This window comes from Globicephala melas, chromosome 8 (genome assembly GCF_963455315.2).
Source record: "Globicephala melas chromosome 8, mGloMel1.2, whole genome shotgun sequence".
NCBI classification, from domain to species: Eukaryota; Metazoa; Chordata; class Mammalia; order Artiodactyla; family Delphinidae; genus Globicephala; species Globicephala melas.
The window spans coordinates 95,705,121-95,720,814 of NC_083321.1; the positions used below are offsets into that span (position 1 = coordinate 95,705,121).

Genomic DNA, 15,694 nt, shown 5'->3' on the forward strand with positions numbered 1-15,694 from the left:
GAGATACATCCACAATATAAGCTGGATTGATGGATAGATAGAGGGATGAATAGATGGATAGGTATATGATAAAACAAATGTAGCAAATGTTAGTTGTGGAATGTAGATGGTGGGTATATGGGTGTTTACTATACACATTCAGACTTTTCTGTATATTTGGAAATTTTTATAATCTTGGGGAAAAATGTACCCTTTAGTCTAACAGTTGTTTCTCTAGAAATTTATTCTAATATACTTGTCCATCAGTAAGGTGTAGTTAAAAAAACTATAGTTCATTCACAGAGTTGAATACCATGCAGCCACTGGAAAAATAGACTACTCTCTCTCTATGTGCTAATGTGGAACAGTCTCCAAGATATATTGATGACTGATAAACACACACACACACACACACAGGGAGAGAGAGAGAGAAATGTGTATATGAATATATTGCATTACCTTTTGAATGAGTAATACACATATGAATGTATTATGTTACCATATATTTCTTTTTAAAAAGCTATATCTACACGCAACAGAGCCAAGCGTGCTTACATCCATATGTATTCTTTTTTCTTAGAGTTTTTCTCATAGGCTACGCAAGAAATGGGTATTAGAGGTTTCTTCTTTAGGGAAAATTGGGGCTGGGAAGGCAAGAGGACAGGCTTAGAGGGAGACTTACTGTTTATTGTGTGCCTTATATTACCTTCTGAATTTTGTGTCATGTACATTATTTACATATTTAGAAAGTAAATATATGCTAGTTAGCAGCCAGAGAGTTTGAAAAGAAGATTGGAAAAGAACAGCTAACGAGGTAGGAGGAAAGTTAGGAGAGGGTAATATCACCAAAGCCAAAAGAAGGGAGTGTTTTAAGGAAGAGTGAGTTGTCGGTTGTGTCTGATATTGCAGAGAGTTCAGCAGAATGCAGGTACAGTGTCCATTTGATCTAGGAACAGGGAGGTCATTGATATCCAAAGCAGTAACCTTAGCTGTGTCCTGTCTCATTTTCAGCGCTTAGAAGATTATCAGCGTCGCCTTGATACCTCCAATCTGAAGTTGTCAGAGTACCCAAATGTTGAAGAGCTCAGGGTAAGGGATGGTCTAATCATAATTTAAAACATAAAATTTGCTAAAGACTTGGAAGGTAATTAACATCTCAGTGGGAACATACATGACCTGAAGGAGTTCTTGCATCATAGATTGTCTGTATTTATGGTTCTGTTCTTCCTTTTAAATGTCTTGGTCTGTGTGAGGATTGCTTTAGTCTTTCAGTAGGGGAATATTTTATGTGAAACTAACTTTTTGTGACAAGGATTTGTAGGAGACTAAGGAACATTACTTATTATTAAAATTAATTTTATTGTGTTCTGTAGTTTGAATAAGAGTAAGGCTGTTTACTGTGGGAACTTTCCAGATTTTTGAGTAAAGGAAGATAATTATTTTTCTATGAAGCTCTTCAAAAGCATAAAAGTTGAAACCATTACAGGAATGATAGTAAAATATTTATTAATTGCCCCTTCTAGTACATGGAGCTTTTTGTATTGAGTCACTTAGGATTTTAAGTCTTTCTTATACTGTTTCACTGGTTGTTCTGGCAGATTTATTTGGTGGCTGTTAAAATAGACTTTTATTTATTTATTTTAAGAGCTTATCAAAAAGCATGCTAATATGCTGAGCCCCTTAACTTCCAGAGAATGAGATCTTTCTTATGCTAAAAGATGATTCTCTTATTAAGTTATTAATATTTAGAGGAAGCCTCAGTACTACCTGGACTTCTGTGAAATGCTATTCCTTAGAACTTTTTTTGGAATGAGAGCCTAGATCAGAGGCTTCTTACAGATAAGCTATACATCATCCTCATCTAGATAGTTATTCATAGAAAAAATAAGGAAGGGGTTGAGAATCTAGTAGCTGAATATTTACAGCTTCATTTTCATTAGCTGTTACCTCTGTTTAGAGTGAAATTTGGAAGACAGTACTCCTGAATGTTTTTCTGCAAGATGCTTTTTCCTTTCTAGAAAATTTTATGCAGCTTACTTTAACCTGATTTTTATTCCATTTTCAGTAGTTGACGGATATCAATAATAGTGAACGTAAATGGTATCTTTTATAGTAAGAATTTCTGGAAAGGAGACTAAATGGAATATCATCTCACTAAGTGCTTGGAAATAATTTGTGTGTAATTCTCTTTATTTTGGCAGAATTTGGATTTAACAAAAAGGAAGATGATTCACGAAGGGCCATTGGTTTGGAAGGTGAATAGAGATAAAACTATTGGTAGGTGTACTGTCTGTTGGTTTGGGGGAGAGTGGAGAAGGGAAAAGAATAGGAAGTTTTCCTTATGCCAAAGAGAAGAGATAGCCGTTCACGTTTTTCAGTGACAGCAATTAGCAATGGTACTTTGTGTTATTACTCATTTACAGAAGATCTGCTTATGTTATTTTGTTATATGTGAAGCATGTTAAATACTCATTTAAGGATGAAGCAGAAAATTTTGTCATGATTCAGTCCTGTCTCCATCCTTGTATTCTAATGAGTCTCAGCTTCCTTTAAACCACTGTATCTCAAACTATCTGTGGTGAAGAACCAGTGTTTTTTATCTCTTGTCAGTCACAAACTGACCCTTTGGTGTAATACATTAAAAATGAATTATTAAAAAATGAAATTAAAAAATACAATAGCAAGTACATTTTTAAAATTTACTAGATTTAACAGAAATCAGTTTTTGACGTCAAATTGTTATAAAGTTTATAAAACACATCTCAATTTCTGTACTGATCACCTCTCCTACATTTTTATTTCTAGATCTATACACTTTGCTGCTGGAAGATATTCTTGTATTGTTACAAAAGCAGGACGATAGACTGGTGTTAAGGTGTCATAGTAAGATTCTGGCATCTACAGGTGATAGCAAACACACATTTAGCCCTGTCATCAAGTTGAATACAGTGCTGGTTCGACAAGTGGCAACAGGCGAGTATGTCTGCTGAATGACGCTAACCTCCAGGTTCATCGTAACATTGCATAAGATACTCAGTGTCGTTGAAGTAGCACAGCTGGCGTAGAGTTTTGTTCCTTTTCTATTCTTATACAGATTAAATGAAATTTATTTACTGCTTAGAACGTGAATACCCCAAAATTATTGAGGATGCTTAGATTCTCTGAATAATTTTCTGCATTTTAAATTTTTCTGCATATTACTTTTATCTTTATGTCATGTTCAAATCATTGATGACACTAGTGAAGACAATGAATTGGAGGTAATCCCGTTGAAAAGGTTTCATTTTTTGATATGGTGGGGAAAAGGCAAAAACTGAAGAAGTAGGTGTGGTTTAGGTTTTTAAAAATCAGTTTCAGTTAGGAAGTTACATATTAACTGTACTAATAAGGAGATCCCTTTTAAAACTTGTTAGTTCCATAGTGGTAAGATAAATTTATGACCTCTTTCCTCCAACACCCACTGAATGTTACTGACTAACTGTTTAGCAAAAGGGCAATTCTGAATAAATTCAAAAAGAGCAATAGTGTTTATAGTTCAGTAATTTAGATACGTTGACACTTGTTTTTAAGAAATTACTGTGGAATTAGTGCTAGCTTTTATAATCTTTGTTTTATTAAAGTATATTATATATAGTTTAACATACAATAATTTGCACAGATTTTAAGTTATAGTTTGATGAGTTTTACAAAGTGAATGTGTGTTTACAAAGTGATCAGGTGTAACCTTTACCTAGATTAAGATGCAGAATAATACCAGGACCCTAGAAACATCTCTCCCAGCCTCTGTGGGTCATATTGTTAGAGTAATTTTTGTCTTGTTTTCCCAGATAACAAAGCTTTATTCGTCATCTCCATGTCTGACAATGGAGCCCAAATTTATGAACTGGTGGCACAGACAGTTTCTGAAAAGACTGTGTATGTACTGGATATAGCTACCTTGCTCTAATATGTTTTATTATCCTGAATATAATATTCCACAATTTAACTGCTTTTGTAAAAGGACTTTGAAAACCAAAAACTATGTGGAAACAAGTACTTCCTCTATGTTCTTTGAGAGGTGTTCTTCTAAGAATTTGTTCCTTTTTAGCTGGATCTCTCTTATTTTGGTTCTATCCTATTGAAAGTATCTTTCCTAAAGAAAAAATTCTCAGAAGCTTCAAGTGAAGTTTTTTTCATGGGTAGTGTATCCATAACACTGTGAGGTTTTCTAATCTCTACTTAATAGTATGTCACCAAAATAAAGCTATTCTCTGGCAGAAATAGTGTTTTTTGACTGTTGGTTTGATTTCGTTTCTGGTATGGTTTGTTAGTTTTTATTTTTGCTTTCTGAGTGTATTTAAAGTGTGTTTCTTTTTCCTTTCCCTCCCGTGTTTTGTATTCTTTTCAAACTCCCTGCAGCTGGCAGGACCTAATCTGTCGGATGGCTGCATCAGTGAAGGAGCAGTCCACAAAGCCAATTCCACTGCCACAGTCACCACCTTGCGAGTGAGTGTGCCTTTGCTTCCGAGTAGGAACGACTTTGTCGTTTTGGTCAGAGAAAGAATGGATAATTATAAACATTTTGTTGCACTGATGTTTAGGCACCTCAAGAAGCTGAAAGATTTTTTTTTTTCCCTTCCATAGAGGAGACAATGATGAAGAAGAACCTCCAAAATTAAAAGTGGAACATCATGGCATTTCAGTCTCTGGTCTGCAGAGTCCAGGTAAACTGATCTGTTAAATTAACCTGGAAGAATGGAGTCTACCTATTACTCAATAAACTGTGAAGAAACGTTAACTCTTTTGGTTTATGCAGGACCTGGCATCAGCTATTCACTTTAACAAAATTTGCTTGTGCGCCTTGTGCGTGCCGTAATCACACTGCACTGGGTGCCATGTATTTTACTTAGCGGACAGTCTCTGTAGCTCATGCGGTTATTTTTTTCCAAATATTTCCTGAATGCTTCACGTTAAAAGTTTTGTTAAGATACGTTCTGCTTTTTCTGTTCCATTGAACAGACAGAGATTTGGGATTAGAGTCTCCTTTAATGTCGTCAAAACCTCAATCTCATTCACTGGATACCTCTGGGAAATCGGAGGTGGATGATGATCTCTTTGTGGCTGAGAGACAGTTTGCAAAGGAGCAGCATGCAGATGGAACCCTAAAGGAAGTTGGAGTCAATTATCAAATCACAGTCCCAGATCCACACTTGCCTGTCTCAGAAGAACGGTGGGCGTTGGATGCACTAAGGAATTGTAAGTTTTATTCGTAAGTTAATACAGATACTTATTAAGCACCAGAGTTTTATAATGTACCATGAATTTTCCCTTCAAGAATTTTACAGTCTAGCTGGGAAGATGAGACAAAACTTTCCCTCACCTTCTTAAGTAAGAAAACATTATAGGATGTCAAAATTGATCTGGTTGGCGTGACCAGAGGAGGGAGGCATTAGAAAACAAGAGAGATGTGATTATTGCCTTGAAGAATGGGTAAAATTCAGATAGGTATTTAGCAGAATATATAGAAGTCAGTCAGACAAGAAAAATGGTAGGACCAAAACACAGAGGCAAAAACTCTGAGGGTGTTCCGAGAGCAGCGGGTAGGGCAGCTGGCCTGGGGCAGACCGCACAAGCTAAAGGAGTCATGGGGGACAAGGTTAGAAAGATGGAGGACGCGTTGTTGAGCCCAGCTGTTGTGGACCTTGAAGAGCAGGTTGAGTCCTCCAGACTTGAAGGGTGGCAGGCTGCAGGGTTTTGAGGACCTCTTCAGGCTACAGATATTCTTCTGTTTTCTTGTGGAGATTGTAGTATTCTTCACCACGACCCATCCTTCTCGCACACGCACTCGCACACGCATACACACGCACACACACACATGAATGGGTGGTCCTTGCCACTTGGTTAGCCACCCACTCCCTCTCCAGCCTGGTTGAGAACCACGGCTACAAGTGGGAGTGGATCACATGTCTCAGGTGTATTGGAGGTGGGAAAAAGGCTGAGAATGATTGCTTTAGCTGCAGAGAAAGAACCATGTGAAGTTGCTAAGCTAGGGTGTATGACTAATGGAAAAAGATTACTCTGGCTGAGATCTGCGAAAGGATTTGAATGGGAATAGAGTTGGAGTGGTCTGGGCTTGAGGCTAAAAGGGTTTGGGCTAGAATGGTGTTAGAAGAATAAAAATAAAATGAGAAACCAACAGATACTTAAAACAATTGGCTTCTTTGGCTGTGAGGGCAAAGGTAAGGGAATATTTAGAGATAATTTCAGTATTTTTGTCAGAAATAAAAATTAGAAAAGAACCACCACTGCTACACTTTCTTTTTTCCTTCTTTTCTTTGCCATAGGTTATGGGCTTAATTTTAAAACATGTTGAGATTATGGTAATGAATGGCAAGCCATTTAAGAGGAAGGATGAGCAGGAAGTTGAGAGTTTTAAGACTGGAATTTTGGAGGAGGTCAGGGAGAGAGATGGATCTGAGTGTCAAAGCCATAAGTATTCATAGCGTCTCTCAGGAAGTGACTGCAGAGCAAAAAGAAGGAGGGTCAAAGACCCAAACCTATGTGGAAACTTTATTTAAAGAGACAGAAGGTAGAAATTAAGGCCGAGTTGAAAGTACGGAATTGGTCAAGTTCTTTAAAACCTAATTTATTCTAGACTCATAGAGTTAACAGTGGTAATGATTTCTGATGGTTCCACTAACATTGTCCCAGTGTCCCTCTCATTGGGTGAGTGACCTCACAGCACGCACTTGTCCATTTAAAATTAAATCCATTCTATATTCAACAACCAGAGGAAGCTGTGGTACTAGTGAGGTCATTTTAAAAAACTAATAAATATTTCCTTATCCTTTGAAATTATGCATGCTACCAAACATGGAATTACATTTACAGGGCAGTTTTATTTTCTTCTTCACCATTTAAGGAGATTCTTTGGGTTATTATAAATGATAAAGTAAATGTTCTCTGTGTCTAATAAAATTAGAAAAAAATAATGCCTATGTAGATAGTGTCTGCTTCTGGAAAAAGCAGAACTTTCAGGTTCTTTTGTCTAGATTAACACGGCTTTTCAACATCCTTTTAAGAAGTACCTTTGGGGTATTATTCCAGTTATATGGTAGAAAATGTGGAGGTAGGCATATAGGAGAATAATAAGAGAATTCCCACTGAGAATTCTTAAATTTTTTTAAAGACAAGTTTGATGTTAAATTTTCTCTAGATGGTGTTTCATTTCATTTCTCAAAACAAAAAATGACTGTATGAAATTAATATTTTTGCCTGCATGTTACTAAAAAGGTACTTACTTTAAGAGAACTGATCATTCCTCTAATTTAATTCTGTCAGTTTGAGGTTATAGTTGTGAATGCGTGTGCTTTTCCCCCCTTCCTAAATCTTTTAGTGGGTTTGTTGAAGCAGTTGCTGGTACAACAGCTGGGTTTGACTGAGAAGAGCACTCAGGAAGACTGGCCGCATTTCCCGAGATGCAGGACAGCCTCTCTGGGGGCGCAGGCAGACAGTGGAACCCAGAAGCCTGGCAATATTAAGGCCTATCATCCTTGTGAAGGACAGATGCCCTTTAGAACTGGAACTGGTGACATTTCAACTTGTTACAGTCCATGGACTTCAACTGAATCTTCTGCTCCACGGGATTCAGTGGTACTGGCATTCCAAGATAGCCAGGCAAGTAACATTTTAGTAATGGACCACATGATTATGACCCCAGAGATGCCTCCCGCAGAGCCAGAAGGGGGTCTTGATGAGAGTGGAGAGCACTTTTTTGATGCCCGTGAAGCACATAGTGATGATAATCCATCAGAAGGTGATGGAGCAGTTAAAAAGGAAGAGAAGGATGTTAATTTGCGCATCTCAGGCAAGTTCCTTTCACATTTAAACTTTGATTTCAATCATTGTTATTTGTGCTATGTGCTGAAATGGATGTCGCTCGGGTATCCAAGCATTCTCTCATGTGTGTGTGTGTGTGTGTGTGTGTGTGTGTGTGTGTGTGTGTGTAGTATCTGTTCTTTCATGCAATAAATAAATACTGAATCTACCCTATGCCACACCCTGTCCTAGGTGCTGGGAGATATAGCATGGAATAAAACACGGAAAAATCCACCATTGTCATGATGCTTAAGCACTGCTTGGGGAAAGAGTAACTAACTGTAAATGAGTTAACAAATAAATAGATGTCAGATAGTAAGAATTAGGAGGAAAAATAAGTCAGACTGAGGGGCAGAGGGTAACGGGGGCAGACAAGGTGATCAGGGAAGAAGGCCTCTCAGGAGGTAGCATGGGAGCAGAGACCCAAGAGAAGTGAAGGAAAAAGCCATGTGGGTGCCTGGAAGTAGTGTGTTCCAGCAGAGAAGAATAGCGCACAGGCTGTGAGGCAGGAGCAGGCGTTCTGTGGTTAAAGAGTGCAGGGTGAGGGAGACAGTGGTGGGAGATGAAGCAAGGCAGGTGTTTGGCAGGGAGGGTGGTGGCAAGATCATGTAGGGACTCGGTAGTTTTCAGCTTTTCACTTTTAAAATGCTAACGAATATGAAGTTACTCAGAAATTACCGAGAAAGTTTGCTAAGTTTACCTTTAACCTGATGTAAGAAAATTCTGAGGTACTTAAAACTTAACCTGGGACTTTGGGAATTAATGGCCTTTCCCCTTCTTTAATAACTTTTAAAGTTGTCAGCAAATCACCCCATGTCTGTTTTCTAATGTGATGATGGCAGCACTAATCTCATCAAACTGTTCTGTCTCTATCGATAGGAACCTGTTTGATCCTTGATGGCTATGAAACAGTGCAGGAGAGCTCCACGGATGAGGAGATTGCTTCCTCGCTTCCCCCGCAGCCTGCGACAGGCATCCCCTCTATGGACTCTACCCGCCGGCAGCAGCGTTCTCCCCAGAATGCTCATTCTGATGGGGCAGTTTCACCTTTCACCCCAGAATTCCTGGTCCAGCAGCGCTGGGGAGCTATGGAGGATTCCTGTCTTGAGATCCGGAGTCCCTCCTCTTGTGCAGATTCACAAAGCCAGATCATGGAGTACATTCGTAAGATAGAGGCTGACCTGGAACACTTAAAGGTACCTCAGACTTCAACATCCTTAGGACTCGGATATAAAAAACACATTTAACAGAGAGGAAGTGTAGAATGATTAACAGGTTGTTGTCAGTAACCTTGCTCAGGGTCTAGATTTGTATGTTTTCTTTGACGATTGTCTGTGAATAGACCTGGGTGAAAAACTGAGATCAGCATTTTTTAATCTGATCACAAGAACAGAAACAATTGTAGCTCTGTAAACTGTGTGTTTGTATGGGTTTCTAAGTTTAAGAACCTAAATATATTTGGGATGATTGGTTGGCCTCCATGAGAAGATGTGGGCAGTAAGCTGAGATAGGTGGGGTTTGTGTAGTTAAGAATCTAGGCTGGGAAATGCTTTAACTTGCCATAACCTATTAATTATCTGTGAATTGTTAGGTGATGTTGGTAGTTTCCCAGGTGCTGTGACAGATAGAAATTGTCTCCAGTGGCTCCTGTAATTTAAAGGCCTGCCTGTGAGTGGGAGTTCTGTAAATTGATAATTGAAGATGTCGCTGCATAAGCCACCATTGCAAAACTGACCTGTGTGGTCATTTCTGACAACAGGACTTTATAAGTTTGCCATCAGTAGGCACAGCTGGTAGAGCCCAAATGTTTGTCATGACATCATTTAGTAGAGGTTTCAGGGACCAGAGTTTAAAGTGTCCTTAGCCTCTCAGCTGAAGACTGGTCTCCCTTACTTTTTCTTTTAACTTCATGTGGTAGGTTTTCCCTTCTTCATATGGTTAGATGTAGGGTCACCCTGTGGCTGATGGATTCTAAAAGGCCACTGAGGGCACATTGGCTCTAATTTAGTTCATGCCGCACGTGGGACCATTTTCAGGGTGACTCCGGGCGGGGAGCGGGGGCGGTGGGATAATCACCTCTACCGGTTGCCCTCTCCTCTACTTTCTTCTATATGGGAACATTTTAAGTTATTCACTCAAGAGAGGAACAGGTAAAAGGAATGAAATTTACTTTTTTCGCCTACTAACAAAATTTTTAATGATGTTAATGTTGAAATTTGGAAGCATGTCCCTATAATATAAAAAAGCCTTCTTTCCTATTTTCAAAATAAATTTTTCATGATGTTCAAATGAAAAACCTATGGGTTTTATTTTACAGAAGGTGGAGGAAAGTTACAGCATTCTTTGCCAAAGGCTGGCTGGATCAGCCCTCACAGACAAGCACTCAGGTATGTGAAAACTGTGGATTTCAGACTCAAGCATCATCCTGCCTGAACAGTGCATTGAATGAAATGATTTATTATTCTTTCAAGTGGAAACCTTCTGAGATTCCATTTCTTCTCTGTCTTAGAAAAACTGCCTGTTTCCAAACATCATATATCAAGCAGAGGCCGCTGTCTGCTGACTCAGCTCAGTCCCCACGCCACCCTCCTTCTGTCTTTCTTCACCTTTGCAAAAGCAGAAGGCAGAGCTGTGGTGGGCCCAGGAAACTGAGGCTCCCTAGTGGTGGAGGCAGGTCCCCCTCAGGTCTTGCTGTGCTTTTGTGTCTCCCCTGACGGCGAAAGCAGTGTCCCCCTGTGGCTACCGACGGATCTGTGTTCAGTGCAGCCATTTGTACTCATTCGCTTTCATGCTTTTGGATGAGGCTGTTCTGATCCAGAAACAAAGGTGTTAACAGTGTCCACGCATTTCAAATATATTCCCTAAGTGTGCATTTTAATTTGTTCTTTCTTCCTAATTTGATCTCCTCATCTCCTTGTTCTTCCCAGATAAAAGTTAGAGCCGCGTGTCCTGGAGGTGACTGCAGGTTGTTGGATTTGAGCATCGGCCTTGTATCACCACGTCCTGGCTCCAGTGTGGACGCAGAGAGAGTGTGTGACAGAGGATCTGCCTGCGAACACCCTGGGGTAGCCACGCCCCAGGGGCCCGGAGCGGGACTGGTTCTTCACAGCCTGGCAGCTGCACTAGTCTGTCAGTGAGGGGACGTCCATTCTCTCACTCTGCTCTCCTCACTATCAGAAATGCATTTTGATTCAGAACAAAAACCAAATGTATAGAGCTTTGGGTGTAGAATATGAAATTTTACTTAGACTTAAGACAAAGAGAAAATCAGATGTATTTATTTGACTTCATTCCGTATTTGAAAGCACATTTTAATTTTTATTTTGCCATGTTTTGTTTTAACTGAGTAGTGAGAGTTTTAGCCCTTTGTACTTAGTACACCCAAGCATCGATTGCTCCCGAAGCAAAGAGTTCAGTATGGGGTGTTAGGAGGTGGGGTAGAGAGGTGAAGAGCAGGACGGGGTAAGCAGGGCAGGGGGAAGCATGTGGCCTCCACCAAACTGTATCCCGTGCCCTCTGCTATCCAGTAGGCTGCTTGTCTGAGGGTCACCTCAAAAGCGTAGTCTGCTGGGACTCCTGAGTGCAGAGGACTTGAGCTCTGTGCTCCCAGGTAGGGCTTCCTCCCACCCGAGGCAAGCACCTCTTCTCTGTAGCTGGGATCCACTCCCAATGAACAGGAATCCTCAATGTACTAAAGAGCAGGCACTTGAAAATGGGTGTATTTTCTTCTATTGTCTCCTTTTCTGTTGAGGGTTGGGATTTGGGAGGGAGAGGAAAGCAAATTTTATTTTCTTGACTATAAGTTTGTTATTCTTGGTATTGTTTCATTTTTATAATTATACATTAGACTTTGGCACTTGTGTAAAATTACCCCTGCAGATGGAGCAGGAAGTAAAAACAAGCAAACGGCGATGCTTCAGGTGGTGGCAGGGGTGGGGGTCGCTGAAGGAAGGTGGGGTGGGAGCGGGTGAGAGTCTGGGAAGGTTGTGTAACTGAATCACTACTGAGTTGAACAATGGCTTTCATTAGCCACGGGTACTGCTGATTATAAGGCCAGTAACATTTTAGTACCTGGAGGTTTGACTCTAATTTTTGCACTGATGGTGCCAAAGGGCTCTTTGAGTTAAAAAGAGAGCCGAGAGTGGAGCGGAGAAAGCTGTGGTGGAGAAGACAGAGCTGCTCCAACCAGCTCCAGAAGCACTTCCTCTGACTTCACTGCTGGAGCCTTTTCCACACTGGTGCATGACTGACCTTAAAAATTGCAGACCAGAACATACACTGGATACTGCAGGCAAGGCATTGGTAACTGCCTGCTCTAGAATGAATAGTAGTACTGGCAGCACCCTCCAGAGGATAAATGTTTCAGAACTGTAACTTGAGAACTCCTTCAGTTCTGGTGGCTTTCTGTGGTTTTCTTTGTGCATCAGGTATGTATGTTTTGGAGTATTTTTGCCAACTAAAACTAAATCGTTTGTCAAATACGAAAATTCTGTTAGTATGCAAGGAGTTCATCCACTGCTCATATCTTTCAGTAGTGCCCTCGGAACTCTGTGGGTAGTTAGGATGTAATTTTACTCTTCCTTGCCATCCCCCCACCCTCTGCCCAAATATATATATATATATGTATAAAATATATATATTGTATATTATATATATATATTATATATATTTTATATATATATATATATATAAATTTCCCCTCATCACAAGTGGTAAGGATTCCCAACTACTTTTATAAACACCACTACAACTTAACAAGCTCATCTACGTCCAGATTCCTGTTTCCGTTTTTCCAAAACTGATCTGTGTTTTTAAGTAGACCAACTTGGATTGTTGGACCTCATCTATAAATTAGAATTTTACTTTGAGTTGTAGCCCAAGTATAAATTAAATCAAAATGGGATTAAAATTTTTTAGAAGCAGAGGCTAATATATAAGTAAAGCTTGGGACTTGAACTTTCTGTATCTCTTAAGAGAAGCAAGGAAAAACCAAATGGTTACATTGTGCTGCTGGAAATAATGTAGTCACTCCCAACTAAAAGAATTGCACCTGTAGTTACTTGACACTAATACCATCTGTGGACAGTTAATCAGGAGAACGGTAAATACAAATAGAACTTTCATCTTAACTTCAGACGCTACAGGGTAATTGCATAATTCTCTAGCGCTCGTTCCTTTAAAGAAGCTTTGTAGGTTAGCAGAGTTTTGGTTTCTCTTCTAGCTCAGCCAGTCCCTTGTCCTTAGCAACTATTTGCTTTTCTTTTTCCTGAAGTTTAACCTCTCCTTGGAACAAAAACAGGGCTAACTGGAAAAATATTTTGACCATAGCTCTAGTACTTCCAAATAAATTCATATCCAGATTGTCAAACAAAGCCCCCAAATGAAGTCTAATTCTGAAAAGATTCCACAATTTTGAGTGTTCTTTTTATCTTACCAACCTAACTTCTTCCCTTCTTCTCATGCTGGCCTCCCACACCCTCTATTTTCTTTTGGCCATTATAATCACATCCATTCGACTTTGATACTCTACCTGCCTTTCAGAATGATGGAATTAGGTATTCACCCTGTCTTTGAGTGAGGCTGGTTACCATCGAAGCCATTTTCTCAAAGTTACGTGACTAGAAGTTGGAATCTACTTCCATACGGAAAGATCCGAGGGTGGTAGACAAAGCAACCGTCCCGGAGCAGGAGAGCTGGGTTTGAGCTCTATTGTAGTGACCTGCCGTGACCCCGTGCTCTCTCATGTGGCCCTAATGGCTCCTTTGCTATTAAGTGGCACATTACATTTGGAGTGTCTCCTTCCTTTTCAGAGAACAGAATTAATCAAGGCAAATCAACAAACCCCCAGAGTGCTGTAATTTAAAGTCATGATCACTGCCCTAGAAACGATATATTTGGCATACTTTAAAATCAGCTAACTCGGACTGCTTGAGTTGTCTTGGCTATTAGGACCTAAACGGTTACTATTGTATTATGCTGCACAGAAGGTATATTTTATAAGCTTTTGGGCTTTCTTTTCCCTAAAACAACTCTAACAGCTGTTAGAAAGGATGAGTCCCTCTAAAGTTTTTTTGTTAAGGTGTTTATGGAAGCGGGTGGGGAGCTAGTGTGATAGTAGAGGAGAAGAGCCCATTTTTTCCTTAGTTTCAAAGCTAAAGAAAATAATTATGCTTCCTGTGAGTTGTCTTTTACTCACATACTTTTTTTTTCGTTCTGATATTGTTAGATTTGGTGTATTATGTGGAGAGTCTGTATTTCAAACTGGAAGCTGTCTTCTTTGAAGGTGGTATGTGATGTTATTTTGAGCTACTAGAGCTTTGGTCAATATTTCCTTCCCTATATGTCACGGGGGGCACCGTTCAGAACTGTGTACAGAAGACCTTGAACAGAAAATTAGCAGGAACTTCCAGTCAGCTTTCTGCTGGCTAGCTTTTTTGCCCCCAGTATTACAATTTTTGTTTTGTAAATCATGTCTTTGCTGACTTTTCTGCCCCTTTTCAAAGTGATCTGAAAAATTGTTTTTTCCTCAAGAAAAGAGTTCCTTTGCCTCATTCTTCCCCACTGGTACTGATGGTTTTGAAAATAAATTGGTAGGAAAAAATTGTACCTCCTAGAAGGAAGCCCTGTCCACCATTTCCAGGTGCCAATGGCTAAGCAGACGTACTGCAAACATAACTGTAATGCACACTGTGGGTTATTCTTAGTCAGCCTCTTCCTGCTAGAACATTTTATTTTCCTTGTTCACCATACAATCATGTACTCTTTAACAGAAATTACTTTTAAAGAAATCTGGAACTATCTTAAAAAAAAACTTTATTAATAATCATGTATTTTTACTGATCACATTTTGAAATGCCTAAAAGACTTTATTGATCTAATTATCCAGATGTACCTTTGTAAAATAGCTCTTTTATGAATTAGCTGATAAGGCTGTATGTTTCTGGAACAAAATATTGGTCATCTAAAAACTCTGTTTTCTGGGGTCTGGGAAAATAGAAAATGAGAGTTCAAATATTAAATATGCTTAAAGGAACCAAGTATGTGACTTTTTATTTATATTCCTCTTGATTTGTCTTATACAAGTTATATTAGAAAAGTTTTAGCACCAAGGAGGCCTTAAGTGATCTTACTGGCAGTGACTGTCAGATATCTTCCTGCTTGTTACAGCATCTTTACTAGTGAGACCAGCGAGTTGATCTCCGTAATACATAGACTTCCATGAGGACGCTCACAGCTGGAATTGCCCCAGCATCTGGGGCAGCTTTGTTGTTGTTTTTCTAACAGCTTTATTGGGATATAGTTCACGTAACATACAATTTACTCATTTAAAATGTACAATGCAATGATTTTTTTTATATATTACATTATTTTTTTAATGATGGTATAATATATATAACAGAATTTTTAAGTGTACTTTAGTGGGATAAATGGGGCAGCTTTTATGGCTCACTGAAATATAACTTTGGTTTAACGCTACCCTAAATGAAATAAGACGTCTTTATTACCTTTCTTATCCTCAGTGTTGGACTTCCTAGACTACCAACATTTCTGTGCTTTTATGGATCCCATTCCAACTCTCCCATTTCAAAACCTTGAGTTTTGGGCTTTTTTGTATGTTGGTTTTGACACAGAGGTATACTTTGATTTATTCTTGGGATAATAGTTTAGTTTCCAGTCATTCAGCAGGGCGTTCGGCTGATAGAGCTAATAAGCATAATAAAAAATGCTTAGGGGGAGTTCCCAGGTTGCCTAGTGGTTAGGATTCTGGGCTTTCACTGGGGTGGCCAGGATTCAGTCCCTGGTCAGGGATCTGAGGTCCCGCAAGCCCCACGGTGCGGCCAAAAAATAAAAAATAAAT

General features: G+C 39.4%; 1 protein-coding gene across 4 annotated transcripts in view; it reads left to right on the top strand.

Annotated features, from left to right (window-relative positions):
* ARHGEF12 (Rho guanine nucleotide exchange factor 12) overlaps positions 1-14,869 on the top strand; it is a 144,397-nt gene extending 129,528 nt beyond the window's left edge. For all 4 annotated transcript variants that reach the window (XM_030839448.3, XM_030839438.3, XM_060304195.1 and 1 more), the window contains 11 exons: positions 991-1,068; positions 2,181-2,256; positions 2,785-2,952; positions 3,807-3,894; positions 4,378-4,464; positions 4,603-4,682; positions 4,978-5,214; positions 7,355-7,825; positions 8,716-9,032; positions 10,154-10,223; positions 10,764-14,869. In XM_030839448.3, coding sequence (XP_030695308.2) covers positions 991-1,068; positions 2,181-2,256; positions 2,785-2,952; positions 3,807-3,894; positions 4,378-4,464; positions 4,603-4,682; positions 4,978-5,214; positions 7,355-7,825; positions 8,716-9,032; positions 10,154-10,223; positions 10,764-10,774 — 1,683 coding nt within the window. In that variant the 3' untranslated portion in view covers positions 10,775-14,869. The remainder of the gene's footprint in view (positions 1-990; positions 1,069-2,180; positions 2,257-2,784; positions 2,953-3,806; positions 3,895-4,377; positions 4,465-4,602; positions 4,683-4,977; positions 5,215-7,354; positions 7,826-8,715; positions 9,033-10,153; positions 10,224-10,763) is intronic.
* Positions 14,870-15,694: the final 825 nt, after the last annotated feature.